General features: G+C 46.7%; 1 protein-coding gene across 2 annotated transcripts in view; it reads right to left on the bottom strand.

Moving 5' to 3' along the window:
• Positions 1 to 18,703, bottom strand: part of RFX4 (regulatory factor X4) — a 91,191-nt gene extending 72,488 nt beyond the window's left edge. Inside the window, exon 1 of one of the 2 annotated variants that reach the window (XM_064654877.1) lies at positions 18,274 to 18,703. In XM_064654877.1, coding sequence (XP_064510947.1) covers positions 18,274 to 18,316 — 43 coding nt within the window. In that variant the 5' untranslated portion in view covers positions 18,317 to 18,703. The remainder of the gene's footprint in view (positions 1 to 18,273) is intronic. The other variant, XM_064654876.1, reaches the window with a different exon arrangement.
• Positions 18,704 to 19,576: the final 873 nt, after the last annotated feature.

Genomic DNA, 19,576 nt, shown 5'->3' with positions numbered 1-19,576 from the left:
TTCGGCACTGGATGCCAATAAACAAAGACAAATAGTCATGACCAACTACATCCTACAGAAAAAATGCTTTTTAAACCCAGGCAATTGCACAAATTTGTACATATTGCTCTGTACCCACACTCTCCACTGCAACAGAGAAAATCAAAAGGGACATCAGAAAGCATCTGCTGAGAACCCTTCAAGGTTGAGTTCCAGGCCCTGCCACAAGACTTCAGGTACTGTTACTTTGTGCACTTCTGGTTTTCAGGCAATGTTGTGGCACCTCCAGGCTATTCCCTTCCCTGTGCCTCTTTGCCTACGTATTCACAGGGGGAACATGCTGTGGTTCTGCCTTCGTCAGTACAAGCATGTCCCTGTGTGCATCTTACTCATTCACCATCAAACTGCCTTGTGCCTAAGGTCCCTCACAACCACACTGCCTCTTCCCTACAGCCTTCTCTTTTGAGGCACCTCCCTTAAAATCGGCAAAAAAAATACGTGTGGTCAATAGATTTTTTAAAGGGTATTTCTCCTCCCATCAAATTCAACACAGCTTTGTATAAAAATCACTTTAATGTTGCCGACACCACAATGTAAAACTTGCCAGTGATGCCTGGGCTGTCTGATCAGCCCCTGCCCTGTTATTAACCCACAAGCCTGTGGTGACTCTCAACTTCAAGGCTTTCCCTGCTCATGTTGCTCAGCTGCCTCAGGTGGGGGTGTATCACCTCCTTGTCTGAGGGCCAACACAACGATATGGCTGCTTTGTGCCAGATTTCTTTTGCTGCCCCAAAACGGAGCAAACGGTATCTCTCCTGTCCCATTTTAGTACCATGGGCTGCAGGGCAGGAGCTTGGATCCTCCCAGATCCCTGCAAGGTGGAGAGAAACCTGCTGCCGAGGGCAACATCAGAGAGAGGTGCAAGAAGCCTTGAGAAAGATTACCCTTCCTCCTCCTCCTCCTTTCAGCACACAGCCATGGCTGTATATAATTCCCTTGGCTCTGAGCCCAGCTGCAGGGAGTAAAAGCAAAGGCAGCTGCCATTAGTACCAAGGAGAGACCGATGCCCAGCTCTGCCCTTTCTTTTCCTCCCGGCACCGAGAGCTGGGAAGCTGGAACGCATCCTCTTCCCTCGGCGGCAGGGAACTGGCAGCAGCCATTTTTAGTCACATTCCCTGTCTAAGTAGTAGGGGAAAAAAACTTTTTAAGTGTCACTTGATAACAATTTTCACCATTCTGGTTCACTTACTGTCTCTGATAACTGCACACATCCACCTTTTCCGTTGAAAAGAACACGGTTTACACTGACAGATATAGTCTCTGGAGTAGGGCACATTTGCTGTTTAAGTATGTGCTGCAACTCCTTTGGTCCTGAATCACCCCGGTTGAGCTTGCTGCTGCCTGAGTCTGGCTTTCTCTTTGTGGCCTTGCATTTAAATAGCTGACAGAAATTCTTCAAGCCTGAAAAGATACATGACCTGTCTAGCACCAAAGAAAGAAGAAAACTAACTCTTTGAGCAAAAATGTCAGGGAGTTTATAGCAAATTTGTCAAATTATTTGGCAGATGACAAAACGTGACAACACCGACTAACCATTTAGAGGTTGTATTATCTCATAAACCAAATTGTTTAAGTATTAATAAATAAACACATGTTCTAATAAATATCTTCATTTTATAAGTAGCAATTTTTTACTGTTTGTATAATGAAAAACATTTTTACAGGGCTTTAAACTTCCCATATTATTAACAATGTCTTCAGGTATTAAAAGAAAATAAAAATACAACCACAGTTTTGCTAAAATTTTGAGTATTCCCTTCAGCAGCCTGCAGATTCCAGATACGATAGCATCTGCCTAAAATAAAACCAAGCAAGGAAAAAGAAAAGAAGAAAAAATAGGAGAAAGAGGCAGAGCAAACAAAAGCTAAAGTCAAAACTAAATCTAACTTTTAGAAGCTCTGTAAGAGTTAATAGCATTAGATCCTGCTCCAGCATAACAAACATGCCGGGTAAAGCCCTCTATACATTGAATTCTCTTTCCCTCATGACACATGGATGTACAACTGGGCCACACTGGGGCCTGTCCCAGGCAGTCTGGCTGCAGAGCTGCAGGAAAAGACCCATAGTAAACCCCTGGTGTCACTAGGCTGAGATTCCATCACTTGCTCCCAAGGCTGACACTGATCATATTACTCCACTGTTCTAAACACACATTGAGTCACATGGTATGGAAGCTTTAATGTGATTAAAGCCTAAATTATTGCACTTGGACCTTATAAACTTCTCACAGACAGGTTTTCACATCAGGAACAGTCACAGAGTAATGGAGAGTTCAGGCATCGACGGAGCAGAAGTGCGTATCAGGCTTCATAAAGTGGTGAATCATTAACACAACATGAGAAACTCAAAATTTCTAGTGGGAGATGCTTGTGAGAGCAAAAGAAAATATATCCCATCTAATACAGGCTGTATTTTCACTCACTGCATTTTCAGTGTATCAAGCATTAAGGCATTTCCTCTCTCTGTTCTCAGGGACTCCTTCCGATCCTAAGCCCCAGCATATTGTACCCTCAGTTGTACTGGGACAGTACAACAGAGCAAGGGTCAACACTAGTCAAAAACCATCAAGGCAAAGTAAATATATTTATTAATATCTAGTAGTAAAATGTAGTATAGTCACATGCTGATAATTCTGCACTGTGATACAGTATGGAAACTATCACAATCCTATTAGCAAAGAAAGCAAATAGTGTTTTTAATGGCATTTTGAAGCTGCATCTTTAAATATAAGGTCAACTATTTAACTTCCCAAAGATCAAGAGTGAATTATAGTGAAACACACAACTATGTTCCTCAGCCTTCAAACTTTTGCTATATAATTTTGTACATTACTGAATACAAACACATTGTGTCTTCTGTGGGATTCCTATGCAAGGGAAAGGAAATGGTTATTCAAATTACAATAATTTTTCCAGTGTCAATTTTCTGGCAGAATAACTTACTGTGACACAAACAAATAACAAAAATTGTTCCCAATAAAATGCTGAAAAAATGGATTAAAAAAGAAGTATGGAACTACTTCTGGCCCTCATTTTGCCTCTTATCTTGCTAAGACTGACACTTCCACTGAGCCTCAAGCACAAGAGTATTTCACCTCCATTAAATGTGCCAACCACACTTTTAACAACAGAAGTTTAAACTGAACTTGTTTTCAAAAGCAGGCAGAACAGAGGCCCGTGTAGCTTTGCCCTGTCCCTACCAAGGCTCTTCTCTTCACACCAACAAACATATTTTTATTTGTATGGTGTTTCAAACATTGAGCTGGGAAGGCACACCCAGTATTCCCCAAAACAGACAGAAACACACAAGAGCTGCTCAGTGGCAGGAGCTTACATGAACTTTCAGAAATGAGAAGCACAAATGTTTTTCAAATATAACTTTAACAGGTTATTTTGACATGCTATCTTCTTCAGAAGGAAGGGTTTGCTCCTAGAAGACACCTTTGAAAGGCTTCTCCCTACAGAGCCTCAGTTGAGGTGAGAGAAATACAGCAGAGGTGCCTGTGTAATGCCAGTACATTAAATGAGATAATTACTCCCTCGTTTGTCGTGGTTATTGGCTTAGCATATTTGCAGCCCAGAACAGAAAGCACCCGTTGCTCCCTCATGTGCGTGGCCATAACAGGAGCAGTGCAAGAGCCACTCAGGCTCTGTGGAGGAGAAGAGGAGGTGGACCTCATTGCAGCTGGCAGTGGCTTCTGCTGCTCCTGTCCTGCCAGGAGGGCTAAGCGTTACTCAGTAATAGCACAACCTGTAAGCAGATTCTCCTCTGGCCTTTGTGAGACACTGTGTCCTGCTCAGCACCCAAACAGGATGCCAAAACCTACTGGAGGGGCTGTGCCGCATGGTTGGTAGGCAAGTGTACCCAGAGCCACTGGCTGCAGCCCTGAGGGTATGTGTGTGCACCCTGAAAGGAGATCAAGAGGTTTTACAGGCAGAATGAGACCCTGTGGTCTCCCAATCTGAGCTGCATTTTGCTCACCTCATTCCCTACAGTGGTGTAAGCAGTACTGGTTTTCCCCAGTTATGCCATATCCTCTGATCTGGATGTGGTTGTATCACTGGCTTAACTGTGAATTGCTATTTTTTCTGAAATTGTATGAGAATTCCCATGTCCTAGAGAGATAGTCAAGGCTTTTTGCAATCACAGTATCAGTTTGCACAATCATTTATTTCACCACAGCCCTAGCAATGGCACAAAAATCCCTCTCAGACGCCTTCAGCTCTAAATTGGCTCTCCTATTCCAAATTTTAAAGCAATTCACAAATAAGCATGACACAATTACTTAGGGTGCTGCACATGGACGAGCATTTCTTTCACATAAGTTTGCTTGTCACTGAAGTAGTTATCACTGGAATAAGAATAAAAGATTTGTTAGGACCCAAACCACTGCCTTAGCCATATACCAACTTGGATGGCACAGCTGCCACAGTCCAGTTCCTTATTTGCATCCATGGTTGCTCTTGTAATTTTTTCCCCAGTTTTACAAGGCAAATGTAGAAAAAAACCCACCAGCAAGTAGCTGCGAGCAAAGGTATATAAAATACAAAGGGACAACCAAATTTTAGTGGATTTACAAGAGGACATGTTGGAAAAATGAATACTCAGAAGTGATGACAGGCTTAATTTTACAGTTCCAGTGACAGAGGAGGAACTCCTCTCATGCATACAGAGTCTTAGCACCCCTCTGAGTTATTTGTTCGTTGTTCTCAGAGGGAAGAGTTACTCATCTCTTCCCACAGCATCTCTTTGCCAAGTGTCTCAGTACTGAGCTGGCCAGCAATACTGCCTTGCTGCTCATCTGATCTGTTAGACCAAGAGAAAGTGGTTGCAGACAGCAGGTTTAGCAGGTAAAAGCAGTAACTCAAAAGCTCAAGAGGCTGACTGAAGATTGTGGAACCACTCATTTCCAGTTTGATCACCCATGGTACTAAGTTAATATAATATTTTTCATTGGAGTTGATAGGATGATACTCTGTATCTTTTCTTATTAAGGAAACCATCACTACCCTAAGAATTTCTTCTTTTGTCTGTCTCAGAGTAAGTGCTGAGGTCTGCATGATTCCTCAAGCTTTTCTCTTCAGAGCTGATCTTGCTGAACATGGTCTGAGATATGCCAGCACCCCACAGACACTGTTCCTGCTATGTTGCACCGTTGCTGTGGACAGAGAACTTCTAACCTCTACAGCTGTTAAATTCATATTGTCTGAGCAGTCTGCCTGTTTTGGCCATCCCTTAGTGGGCTGCAAATCTAATTTCTAAATGCTATATGAAAGTAAAGAAAAACTGAGCCAGTACGTCTAATATTTTGACTGATGCAAGTGGAGACTACACCGTGTAGCACTTCAGTGTCTTGGATCAATTTGTCATATCACCTTAGAAGACAAACCACTAGTTTAAAAGTCCCTTAAAGGCAAAAGAGATGATCCCTTTCTCTCAGGAGTAATGATTATGAGATAAACCTGAAGTCTGACCCTCAAACTATTAAAAGCCTATTCTACTACCTGCTGTACATAACATTTAGTCTGAATAGAAGCAGGATTCCTGTTCTGTCTCTCTCACACCTTGCAGCACAGCACTCTGGGTTACAGGTACATCTGCCACCTGAGAAGTGTAATGCTGCTGGAGTTCTCTTCAGGTTGGTTGCAGCAGCACATTTAAAGCTTTTAAAGAACCACACTGCTTGAACGAAAACAAACAAGAATCACTTTATCTCCAAAACCTCAATCTACTGCAAAAGCAAGACCTGAACAAGATCTTGCGGCTTACTCTCTGCACGATGTAATGAACAACTGTGTGCCTGTAACATGACAGGGCTTGGCAGCCATTGGCTCCCATCGAGGGCATTAAACCCCCTGTAAACCAAAATCAAGCAGAACAAGCTATTTGAACAGCCAATCACGCACACAGGAATTTTCTAAGACATATGTTTTCACAGGTGATGTAATCAAAATCTCCCTCCTCTCCACTGTCAAACAAAAGGTTTGCGAGACCATATCAGGGCCATCATCCAGCTGCTGTTCCCTCTGATTCCTTCAGCACATAGACACTCCTAGTTCACAAACCAGCTCCTCTCTGACCATTGAGGAGGACCTGCCATACAGAGCCTAGTTTTGCTCCTCAGTGTGTCATTTGGTGCTATCGGCCAGCAAGGCACACTCCCTTCAGTCAGTGTGTGTGAGCTGTCAGGAACCTCTTCAAGCTCCACAGGAAATCATGCCAGTGTCCTCCTTGGTCCTGGATAGCCATCTTCTGTTCTTCCAAGAGACCTTCTCCTCAGGGATGACAGTGACACATGGCCTTGGTGCAGATGGCAGAGCCGCTTCCCTGACAAGCTGCCAGATACCTTGGTGTTTTGTTTGCTAATCTAACTTTTTATTTCATTTCCAGCAGGGCAAAATGTCAGGCACTCTTGTTTCAGTCCTTTCTTTTGTTCTTATTTCTTGGCATACAATTCTATTGGAACTATTTCAGGGTTAATGGACATTGGCCCAGGGCACTTACTGGATGTTGGCAGGAATGGTTTTGTTCTTTTTCTTTGACTTGTGATTGTGGTAAAGCATTGTGAAGATTCGCCTTGATATCATAAGAATGCAAAGTATGATTCTCTTGAATGTGAGAGAGCTCTTTTTTTTTTCTTCTTTTAACCAGGTCTTTGGTCCTAGTACTGATTTTCTACTAAAGTGTTTGATAAAGTATATAAAATTGGCATGCCATGTTTAAACTGTTAATAAAAAGCACCACAGTTCATAATTTAACTCCTCCAGAATACTTCGGCAGGAAAACTGGAATTTATGAGATGTTGCATTCTGCTTACCCTTTGCACTGTGCAGAAGTTCAATTAAATGTGATACTTTCATTTAAGTACTCTACCAACAATGCTCCTTGTTAAGAAACTGCACCCCAATTGTAGATCAAGCACCCTCAATAACTCTAGAATACAAGATTTCTTTGCACATTGATTCTGGTGTTTTGGGCAGCCTCGAGCATGCATCAGACAAGATGTGAAGTCCTACCTGTTCCCCTCTCTGGAATCACATAACATATTGCTGTTGCATTTCCAACTCAATATGCATGATAATTAGGGAGTAGCCCTTTTCCTCTCCCAGTCACACACAGATGCTATCTGTTGTTTTATTTTGAAAAGGAAGCTTCACCAGACCAGTAAATGGCCACTTGGCTTTTGCTTCATCAAGGCCATTACTCATTTAACGGCAAAGCAAACCTCACTTGGTCTGATTTCAGTGCAGTGACATTTCCTCACGTTCCCCTAGGATCATTTAAGCTAGTGACACCAGTATCTGACCAATTCAGCTCTCTCAGAGCTGAACTTTAACTTGCTGTGCAACATGCAGCCAATCTTTTTATCAGTAAAGATCATCACACACATCACGTGCCTTCCAAGTACCAACTCTGCACACAGCAAAGTGTACCCTCATGCTTCTACAACATGATGCGTTATAGCTCCTCAGTCCTTCGGGGTCTGCTGCACGAATCAGTGTAAATGCTATCATTGTCTCTGATTTAGCTGCAATGTTTCCTTCCAAGGAAATGCAAACATGCCTCTTGATCATTGCCGGACCTATTCTTTCCCAGAAAAAAGCTCAGCATTTCTTGATGCCCTTTCTGCCCCAGATACCACTAACTTCTTATACTATAGAATTAATGTGAGACCCACAAGAGAGCTCATAGGGCCTTAATTTCTGGGTACCTTGCACAACATGTCTTATACTCACACCTTGCAGCAGTCTCGGCTCATTAGCTTTTGGATTAAACATTCCCAGCTGCTGCCACTGCCCCTCAGTTCATCAGTGTGTACCAGAAGACATAAAGTCCTCAAGTCCTTAATTCAGCTCTTCTTCTCCAGTGCACAAGGCTGGAGTCATTTGGCTGAACAGGAAGGCTGTGACTCAACAAGAAACAGAATTTGCATCAAGTAGCCATGAAACATTTCCCCTCTGCCTCAGCATCTGATGAATCCAGCAGACAGGCCAATTTGGCACAGAGGCAGCAGTACATCAGTAAGACAGGCCCACAAAGATGACAAAATGAAAAGATGTGAGATATGGGTGGAGGATACAAAAAACCCTGGATGTGGGGCTCAGAGAGACAAGAGAAGAGGGAGAAGTCTGGCTGTTGGAAAGGAGATGAAAAAGAAAAGGAAAAGAAACAAAAGAATGAATGAGAAAGAAAAGGGCATGGTCAGAAATAAAGGATAGAAGAAAATAAAGTAACTAGAGAGGAGATTTTTTTTTTAAATTGGGAGAAAAGAGGTGAGCTCCTGAAGGAATGGGGCTACAGTAAATATTTCTCATTAGAAACAGCATCCAGTAAGGCAGATAGAAAGAACATAAGAAGATAGACACATATGTACAAAAAACCTCAACTGTCAGGACATAATCATAGCAGTAAGAAAGAGACAATCACTTGACCCAAAAAGAATGTGAATTAAAGGAAAGAGACACTACATTTACTCAGATGGTGGCCACCTTTCCTCACTTTATGGATCTCTATTCCAGATCTAGCTGTTCACTACTGTCAAAGGATGCAGCCATCACATTATTCACAACCATTTTGTGGACAAATATGGCACAGCAGACAGAAACAAATGAACAGTTTCTTTCAGCTCTCAGGCTGCACCCAGAGAATATCTGCCTACCAAAACTAGCAGAGGGGACATCAACAAATCATCATAACATACCCCTGCAAAGATTGGTACCTCTTCAAGCTATTCTGTGTATACTGAACAAGCATTTCATGCTATTAATTTTATAGTCTAAATGGAGTTGACAAAAAGTCTTTGCCAGGTCCCAGTGTGCCTAGACTCACGGATTTGTAAACCTTGTATGAATTTAGTCCCTTCCACACTGCGTCTTCCCTCCCCCTAGAAAGTATTATGAAAGTAGACCAGTGCTTTTAAAACCAAGAGCCTGGCTTTTCTGAGAAGTCTCCAGTCTCCGCTGAACAATATGCAAAACAAACTCAGGGAGGGAACATGAGAAAAAAGAGAACTCTTCTTTCCTCCTTCTTTTTTTGCCGAAGACTCACCAAAACAAGAGTCTAGTATTGAATATTCAGGACTGAATACTAACTGCTCAATAGACGGTCTGTTTGCAGAGCTCAAAGTGGAAATGACCCAGCAAGAAGGAGAGGTGAACACACTGCTCCATCCATGTGATTAAACCGCTCTGTAAATGCAGTCCTCCCCACTTTGTTACAATGGAGGCCATTTGCTACCCCTACCACAACTGATTTTAAAAAAAATGTTTACATTAGAGGGGCCCCTGCACCAGTATTGTTCCTGTGACTCTACACTTAGGAGAGAGAAACTTTGGGAAACCTGTGCTAGCCAGTTAGTCCAACCAGCAGGATGTGTTATTGCCACTGCTTGGGAGAAAGGAACAGGGCACCTTTCTGGGAGCAGTCCCTGCTCTCAGCCTGCAAAGGGCACAGAGTGAATCTTACCTGGCTGCTGCCTTGGTCTGCCATGGATCTTGTAAGTCTCTTAAGTGCTCCTCCTTTGAGTTAGGACATTATGGTGTCACACAGTGAGCACCAAGGAGGCCCATCTGGGACACAGGCTGGCATGCAAACAAAATACGCCATTTAGCAAATGTGTCATTTGCACTCTTTCTCTCCTAAGGCCAAATTTTCCTTGATGACTAAAACATAGCTGATTCTACCCTTGATCCCAAGAGAACGAAAAGAAGCAGCCTTTTACTTACACAAGGCACACATTGCAGACCTGTCGTGCCGAGAACTCCTGGTCTGGCTCTTGCACCACATCTTCCCCGATGGGGTCTCTGTCTCACACACAGCACAGGGCACAGCTCCTCTCCTGCTGCCCCCAGGGTGCCAAAGGTGTTAGCCAGCAAATCTCTGGCCCACTGCTTGGCCCAGTCCAACAGAGAGAAACATGGAGATGAACGGCTGTGCTGGGAGGTGGGTGAGTCTCTTCATGGAAGCCCATTCCCTCCAGCCACGACATGAGCCCACGCACCCAGGAACGCCCATCACAGGAGCAGGCAGCTCTCATCATGGAACAGCATGATACTGCTGTACCCGGACACAGGGCACTCAGGGAGCAGTACTCAGCTTCCATATTTTCTTGCACCACATTTTTTTAAAGGGTCTATCAGGCCACTGCAACCTTAAGGACCAGCCAGGAATATTTACTTCCCCGCGTTGCTTAAGTTTTTTAAGGGATAAAGAAACAGAAAGTATTTTACTTTCCTCACAGCATCAGAGATAGCAACAGTCAGGAGTAGGGTAGCTAGTAGTTAACAGCCTTAAATACTCATTTGCTTAATTAGGACATCCTGACCCATGCTGATGGTTAAAAAGAATGTCAGATGACAGTGGGAATCACACAAGCCAGGTGGTTGAGAATTTTTTTTCCCCTTTGAAGGACAGGATTTTTCCTACTTCCTACAACCATCCATGAATTGTAATAAACAAATGGTCTATTTCTGTAAGATCTGAGAATATTAGGAAAAGATACAGCCTTTCTTGCTTTTCCTCTGCCACACAGGAACTTTTGGTCTTTTGCAACAGACTGCACCTTTGTTACAGAGTGCTGAAAAGTGTGGTTGGTTGTAGAAAAGGATGTTCTGTGGGGTCTCTTCAATCAGGTATGCATTGTCGTCACCATAGGGGACCTACCTCTGGGACACAGGTGGTTTCTCCCAGCACTAGATGACCTCTCATGAGATCTGACTAGTGAATTAGGATCTCCCTCCAGCTGTAGCTGAGGTAGTTTAAACATTTCTGAAGTAGTTCAGCAATTAAAATTGTTGGGGGTTGTAGGGGGGGAGGGAAATATGTTAACCCTTCTAACATTCAGTTATATCTGTATTTACCTCTACCTTTTGCTTTTCCTGCTAGTTTTAATTATGTTTGTCACTGCATTTCTGATATTTTATTGCTTTACAAGTGTAGCACAAGCTATATCTGAATTTACAGATCTATACAAGAACAGAAAGCTCATGTCTATTTTGTTGACTTGGAGATCTCCCTTGCAAACCTGTATTTGCATGTAAGATATTTCATATAATGAATTTTACCTGACTTAATAGAAGCATCTGTAAGTTTTGCCCCAAGTAGCCAAACTAGTAAAAATGGCTGCATTGAAGGAACCAGGAGAGTCTGAGAGTATAATTCTAAGGAGTGCAAGTTTACAAAGAGAAAATAGAGAAGGTGAGCAGCAAGTAGTTCTATTTCTAGACACTGTATTCTTTAAAAAAAAAAAAAGGCAGTAATTTCTAACACTCAAACTTGTAGTCGTTAATTCTAGGCAAATATCCTTTTTTTTTTTTTCTAGATACAATCTCAGCAAGCAAATCAAAGCTCCTAGAAAAGAGGATTTTGTGTTTCTAAGTGTTTGAATCCCTGCCATGGGATTCATGAGCACTGAAAGCTTCAGCACGAAGTTTGTCAGAGCGATGATCACAGCATCTGACTACAGCAAGACCAGAAAACTGATGAAATCCCAGCATATGTACCCAGTCTACTGCTCTGAAATGAATGCCTCTAATCCCCAGGGCTGTAAGGTTCAGGGAATCACTCATTCAGAGAATGTGCCAGCTATCTAAGATATACTGTTTGCCATTACAATAATATTTGGTATCCTGCACAAAAATGCTCAGGATAAACTGCTAATTAATTGTGATCACATCATTCATAGGTGTGAATGAACTCCTTGGTTCCTATAACAACTTCCATCTCAGAGAAATTAAGTTCAATTACCAATAAAAGAAAACAAAGTGCTTAACTGTAGCTGAAGTGAAGGAAAATAGTGCTGAGTCCTGCTTTTCGACCTTGGGGCAATTTGAGCTGCAAATGAGCTGTCTCCTTCTGGGTGCAGTGAGAGCTAAAGCTATATTTAACCCTCTCCACTTTTTCCTAATTTCAAATTTATCAGAAAGGGAAGAATGGACAAAAGTATTTAACCAACACTTCTTTATATACAGAGAATGAAACCACAGCTCTTGCAACAAGCAAGAGAGACTCTGACGCCGACTTAATGCACAGTTTCTAAGACTGGCTAATATTTTATATCTAACAAACTGTTCTTGCTGCAAATCTCCCGAGAAAAAATAAATGTAAATTAAGACAGCCTAGTACTGCTAGTTATGTATGTAAAATAGCTACAATTAAGTTATTACACATTCCCAGCTGTGGGGAGGGATCATTATGTGCTAACCCTGGGCACCTGCCGCCTCCCAGGCACACACATGGACTTCAACAGGTGTTTCCCTTGTGAAGCCATTGCAGGATCAGGACCCATCTCCAACAGCAAATTGCACCACAGTTTTAAAAGCTCACAGAAACTCTTTGGAACACATATAGAATTTTATAGGACCTGAAAGAAGTGTGTAAACATGCCTGTAGTACAGACATATTAAAAAACCTATGCGGGCCTCCACTGTCTTAATCATCGCCACATACCCTTCCTTCCTACACTTGTTATCTATGGAATCGCTCAGCCATCAAATATCCTTTATGCTATCCATCTTCCTAACTAGTATGTTAGCAATCAAATCCCCTGGCTGCTGGAGTGCTGGGCTCCAGCAGGGTCGGATCACACTGGGTATTCATTTTCAGACACAATGAAACAAATAGAAAATCCAGCCCAGATGCAGGGAAACAGACAAGTGGGTGAACTTAAAAAATTCACAAACCTCAGTGCTCACAGAATTGTGAGCTAATTATTTGGACTCCAATGTCACATCAAGTATCCCCAAAGAACTGACCTTATATTTGTATTAGTTACATGACAGCCCACCACTGCTCTCAAGGCATTGTTATGAACCATCAAGCCCCAGCTGCATTTAAGGCCACCTCTTCAAAAGTCTTGATCTGAAGAGGTACTATCATTTCGTCACCATGCGGATTTCAGTGATCCCATGATTTGATCTTTAGTTTGCTGCAGTGAAATCCTATGTATGGAAATCATATTCCAGGGGATGCACTTCCTTATGGCTGTCCTAACTTGCAGATCAGTTGCAGATTAAGGTGGAAGAAGGCAAAGGTGTTTACATTTGGAGATGCTGCAGATTTTACAGCTACTCTAACCTTCTTCCCTGCCTGCACACTCACTGCATCATTGGCTGAAACCCAGATTTATTTTCCAAAAGCAAACAAGCCAACAACCCTGATGGAAGCAGGATACTATTTCAATGGCTTTATGTGGGACAGTTCTAGCAGCATCACAAGTATCTTAGCACAAAATGGTCTCTGCTAATTTCAAGAAGATCTTTTGCTCAATGTATGTTTGCTATAGCAAAGGTGTAACAGTGATAGGCCAACTGAGCCTACGGGTTTCTTTACAGTCTCAAACCCAAAAGTTTTATTTGTCTGAATCCAGAGTCCCTTCTGTAATAAAAGTTCAACTCAAATAAAATCTTGAGAACTATAAACCCTAAACTGCACCTTAAATAAATTAAATAGTTTCCTATAGTTCTCTGGCTATTCTCATGCAAACATTTGTTTTAGCTCTTTTTTTTCCCCATCCTTTTAAAGACCTTTTCTCTACTGCAGGTAAATAACAGATTGCAGAGCAGTGAAAAGTATCACAATTCCCCCTCCCTAAGAATTTTAGAATTAATTCATTAGCAGACAAATATATCATAAAATTGTTCTTTTCTCTGAGTCAGACTTAAAAGATAAACTTCTTAGTTCAAGGAAATTTTGATCAAATTATAAACCTCTAAAAAAGTTCCTACAGATTTTACAAAGTTAATAAAACCCCCTCAGGAATGAAGACCTAATCCGGTGATGGGACTTGCTTTTAGATCCCAGTTCTGCTGCTGCTGAAGGCAAAGGGAGTTGCCAAGGATCAGGCCCTTCAGCACAAACGTTGCCTGCAGGATCTCCACAGGCAGCAGGAAAGAAGAAACTTTATATTGGGTTGATTTTTTTTTTCCCCTGCTCCATTTCTTTCATGTGTGAAAGCTTATGAGATACAAAATGACATAGGACAAATACTCAGGTTCAACTATGCAAAGGACCAGTGGTATTTCTTTTGCATCTCCATATCATATCAAATTCAGAATTCTAAAGAATCATTGGATCATCTTAACTGCACAGCATATAAGAGCTTTTACAAACACAAATTCTAGAGCAGTAAAGAACTTTTTTTTTTTACTTATTCCAATAAAAGTAAGTCACTTTTTTTTTTAAGTATGAAAAGTACTCCAGAAAAGTAAGTGGAAAAAAAGCCAATAGCAAGTTTCCTCTTTACTATGTTGCAATAAGAAAAGCAAACAGTTTTCAGAAGCAAAATCAACCATTCGTTTGGATTAAACAAATTGGAATGTAGGATCCCACAACTCAGCATCACACATACATTCTGAAACGTCACAGCTCCATTCCCAACTAGCATTCAAGTACTTATTACCACTACTGGTAATTTCATTAATTGAACCAGCATATGAAAGCCATTAATTCCCTTCAATCGGTGCTTATATGCTAGATCATTTTATATGGCAGGCTCGTCGCAAAGGTCACCCACCACTGCCGCAACACCTGTCTATGTTGATAAGAACACAGACTGAAATCTGGCCACTGCCACAAAGTTTTCAACCCAGGCGGCGGAACCAGCTTTTCGTGGTTCAAACAAACTGCTTTAAGGGCCTAATCCCAATGTCCTTGACCGCACTGAAAAGCTTTCTGCTCGTTTTAATGGGCTTTGGATCAGCTCCTAAGTCTCAGCTTCACGTCCCAAGGACCTCATCCATCTAGCGCCTGGAAACCAGTGGAGGTTTTGCCTGGCTCCAATACTGAAATAACGAGGGATATTTATTGAGTTGTGCAGAAAAGTTGCGCTCCAAGAACGTGCCTCTGTTTCCTTCGGCTCCTGCTCCCCGAGAGGGGCGGCGAGCGCTGTCCCGCGGATGCCGCGGGGAAGAGAAGTCGGCGGCCCCCCGGGAAATCCACACCACCCCGCGGCCCCGCACGCCGCTCCCGACCGGGCGGCGCCCCCGAGAGCCCGGCGGGGCGTCCTGCGTGGGAGAGCTCCCTTGGGGCGGCGCGGGGGGGGCTGAGCACCGGGGCCAGAGCTCTGCCCCGCCGGCAGCGCCCCGCACTCACCGTGCCGATGTCACTAGGGGGGGCTGCGGCTGTGGAAACCCGCTATTAACGCTCGGGGTAGCCCGCCAAGCCTCCTTCCCCCGGCCCAGCCGCCCCTCGGGGCGCCCTTGGGCGCTGGCTCCGAGCACCCAGCCCGCCGGTGAGCTTTGCCGGGGGCGGTGATGGGGTCCTGGTGCGGCAGTCCCCGGTTCCCCGGCAGGCTCCGGGCACAGAGGTGTCGGGTTGCCGCCGGGGCTGCGGGGTGAGAGCCGGGCCGAGCGCAGGGCAGGCGGAGCAAGCCCAAAACCCAGACACAGCCCTCCCGGGATGAGCCCTTTGTGCCCCACAGCGGAGGGGCGGGGGAGCCCCAGAGGGGGCCGCACACTTCCCCCGGCGGCTCGACGGCTCCCGGCCTGGCTGGGGGCAGGTACGAGTCCGAGATACTACCCCTGGGGGCGGGCGGGCGCCTGACGCAGCTAAAGGCGGCGGCAAAACGGTGAGAGGAAAGATGCCGCAAACCCACCGAGAAGGGCGTGTGGCCCTCCGGGGTGGGTGTCCCACTCCCCGGCCGCGGGCCGGGCCTGAGGGCAGCGGGAGAGCTCCGAGGGCAGCTCCTCGCCAGCGCCGCCGCGCCGTGCCCAGGCCGGGCCGTCGGGGCCGGGCGCTGCTGCGGGAGCGCTGCCGCTGTCCGGCCCCCGGGATGGGCTGGGGGCTCCCCGGGACCCCGGACGGCCAGAAATCACTTCGGCCTTGGTGACAGCCCCCATGGGTCACTCTACAGGTTGGGGAAACGGGAACCAAACTCGATGGAAGCACACGGCACTGCTGGGGGAAGGCGAAGGAACGAAACCATTCCCCTACTTCAAAATTAGAATCGCGGGTGATTTTTTTTTTTTTTTTATCCCGCTGGTTTAGGGAAAAACTGTTGAGGACAAATTAAAACATGACTGATTTTTTTCAATGAAGCCATATTTCTCCACAATGCAAAAGGATCTTTACATAACAACTGAAACTCAGGAGAAAAGCTAATTGGATTAAGTCCTCTGAAAGGGAGGTTAAGGTGTCTGAATGAGACAACTGCAAAGCTCCACTTTTCTTGCCATCTGTTTAGCACGACTAAAGTGTTTTTTGATTAATATTATCTTAATCAATCATGCTGCCATTTATTATAACTATACTGAAATTAAGGAACGAATAGTACGGAGGCTCAGCCGGAGGATGTACAATTCTTAAAGGAGGAGTAGAAAACGCGGGGCTTTTTTTTTTTTTTTTTTTTTTTGTTATGTTTGATTTTTTCTTTTCGTAAAAACCAGTTCCACTCGACAACGAGATGATGCCGCCCATTCCCTTAACCCCACCTCGGCAGTGCCACCGGACAGGAGAGCAACTTTCTCTAACACCCTACTAACTCCTGCACACGCTCTGACCCGAACACAACGATTCCTTCCCCGCCGAACGCTTTCTCCCAGGAACAGCCCGCCAGGGTTTTTACAGTCCCGGGGGCCCCGCAATAAATGTGGCCCCAACCCGGCTGATGTCGCCGGTGGCCGGAGAGGGGCCGAGCCCACCCGGTGCGTTGAGCGCCCCGCGCCGGGACCGCTGCAGGAACAGCCGAGCGGGGTCGGGCAACCCGCCCTCCATTTCTCTCTTTTTTCCCTTTTTGTTTTTTTTTTTTTTTTAATCAATATTTAAATTATACAAAATGCCCGTCGGGCTGCTTTGGAAGCGAGGGATGGGAGAGCCCTTGACGGGTTCGTGATGGCAGGGAGAGAAGCGGTTCCGAGGCCGGCTTGCCCTGCCCCATCGCCCCTTGGCCCGTCCCCACCCGCACCAGCTGCACCAGCACGGCGCCGGCAACACCGGAGGAGCCGGAACGGAGCTGCGGAGCCCCGAAGACCGGCGGAACGTGGCCCGCCGAGGCCGTCGGGGAAGGGCAGAGGGGACCTGATCCCGCTGCGGGGCTGGGACAGCTCAGCTCTCCACTTCCCCGGCCACCTTGCCCCCAGCACGGCAGTCATAGCCGGCGCAGCGGCTGCAGGAGGGGACGGGGCAGATCAGGAGCGGGCAGAGCGGGGGCCGTCCCTAAAGTGCGAGCTGTCCGCCTGGGAAACGCCTGGGAGGGCAGGCAGGCAGGCAGAGATGGAGGGAGGGATGGAGTAAGGGGACGAGGGGGTGTTTTCCTGTGCTAATAAAATAAAGGAAAATCTCAAAGGTTACCGTGGCGGCCGCCTGCCCTCCGCTGCACGCGGGAGCGCTTGGGCTGCGCCCCGGGCAGAGCGGAGCGTTTGCGGCCGCTGGAAACCGCGGGAGAAAGGGCAGGGCGGCGGCAGGGAGCGGGAGAGCTGGGCCCGCGGTTTCGGGAGGCTGCCGGCTGACAGCCGCCGTGGGATAGACTTAGGCCTGGTCCCTGCCCCGAGCAGAGCCGGCACCCGCAGCCCCACGTCCCCCGCCGCCGCCCCCGGGCCGGGCCGGGCGGCAGAGGCGGCCGTCGGATGGCGGGGCGCGGACTGCGGCCCTCGAGGCCGGCGGCCTCTCCACTAAGGCCGTCCCCGTAGCCTCTCGCCGGGGCTTCTCCCCTTTGGCGGCGCTCGCTGGTGGGACTCCAGCCGCCCTTCTCCAGTCCGCTTGCCGGATCGGCCAGGGCATCGTTTGGGGGTGCGGGGAGAGAGACCCACCCTGCCCTTCCCCAAACTGCCTTCCCTCCAAATCGGCCCAGTCCCGGCTCTGCCCGCGGGACAAGACGACCCCGGTGCTGGGCTCGCCCTAGCCCACCAACCATCTTCCTTAATAAACCTCGTTTTCTCTCCCCTCTGGAAGGCTCTACTCAAACCTAAGCGAGCGTCTAAAACTAGAAGAGGATGGGCAATTAGTTTGCCGGCCGGCAGCGTATGAAGAAGAAAAAAAAAAAAAAAAGGAAAAACCACCCTCTGCTACATCGTAACTGCAAGTGGAACCGCAGGGCTCCTCCAGCCCAGGAGCGAGAGCTCCCCCTCCGCGGCCCCCGCACCTCACTCCCCCGCACACACCCGGGCTCATTTGCCTGCGAGGTCGGTGCGACGGGCAGCTCCCCCCGCTGCCGCCCGCGCTGCCCCCGCCACCACGGTCAAGTTAAAAAGTTCTCCCTGAGGGGCGAGAGGAGCCCGCTGCCTGCGGGGGGGGACTTACCTGTGGAGTCCATATCGGGTTCCTCCAGCAACCCGCAATGCATGCTCTTCCCATGGACGGGACGGGAGCCCCAAGGTCCCGGGGTGTGGAGAGCCCCTATCTCAGAGATGCGCGGGGGAGAGGGAGCAGGGTGGCGGCGAGGGGGTGGGGAGGGAGGGCAGAGGCAGATAGTTGGGGAGGGGGGTGTAGAGCGGGAGAGAGGGACACTCCGTAATCCAGCAGGGCAAAGCCAGACCCGTCAAAATGTTTGCGGATGTTTCATGGGAAAAAGCATCATTTTATAGAAGCCCTGATGGGAGAAATGTCATTGATAGGCCAGCCAGCCTGATGAATGGCTGCTACTCAGATGGGGATGTGGCAAGGCTCAATGTGAAGCCCATTGTGATGCTGTTTTGAATAAGAAAAGCTTTCCTCCAAAAAGGGGGGCCTTAGATCTACGCAATCCCAACACTTCGACTTCCCTCTTCTATTAGAGCATTAGAAACGTTTTTCTTATTTAAAGTTCCAGCGGTCTTTCCACTCCTCCCTTCCCTACCCCAGCCCCCACCCAAGGTCCTTGGCTCATTACAGCCCGAGATCAAAATTGGCTTAGATCTTCAAACGGGCAGTAGGTTTGGGGTTGTGTTCTTTGGGGCTGCCGAGTGTGCGTGCAGCGCGGCCGAGCTCCCCTCCTCCTCCTCATTCTCCTCCTCCCGATGGGCTCTGAGTTGGGATCCTTAGCGGGCACATGGCATTGGAAGCTGCACAGCTTCCCAAGTATCTTGTAAGCTTAATTTATTGTAGAATAATAAAAATTTAAAAAGGGCGATGTGTGTGGGTAGGAAAGGGGGGTGTGAGGGGAGAGGGAAGTAGCCAGTGTCTCGGCAAGTGATGCTGGCACTGCAGTCTTGCGGCAGGGACTCCCATGCGTTCCCCGGGCCTCGGGGAGCGAGGGCAAGACGGGGTGGGGGCCGCCTGCCACCGGCTTGTCTGGCAGCGGAGAGCGGCTGGCCCGGAGAGCTTTCCGTGGGACCCGGCGGAAAGCAGGGGGTGGGTGATCCCGACAGCCAAGAGAAATGAAGAACCGAACGGGTGCGTTTTCAAACTGGTGTTGCCTCCCAGCTTTAGTCCGAGGATGCGAAGATCCCATTTCGGGTTAGAGGATTGCGGGGGGAGAGGCAGGCAGGACAGAGGCTGGAAAAAGTTGCTTATTCTGCATGCGGTTGTATGTGCTGGAAGTGGAAGTAAAAGTGCAAAGCTAGGGCTCTGATAAAAGTGGCTGGTTTAGGGAAGGAAAAGCTGTGATTAGAATATGAATAGAGCT

The sequence above is a fragment of the Pseudopipra pipra genome, chromosome 5, assembly GCF_036250125.1.
Source record: "Pseudopipra pipra isolate bDixPip1 chromosome 5, bDixPip1.hap1, whole genome shotgun sequence".
Taxonomy (NCBI): domain Eukaryota; kingdom Metazoa; phylum Chordata; class Aves; order Passeriformes; family Pipridae; genus Pseudopipra; species Pseudopipra pipra.
This window is presented reverse-complemented; position numbering and strand designations above follow the sequence as displayed.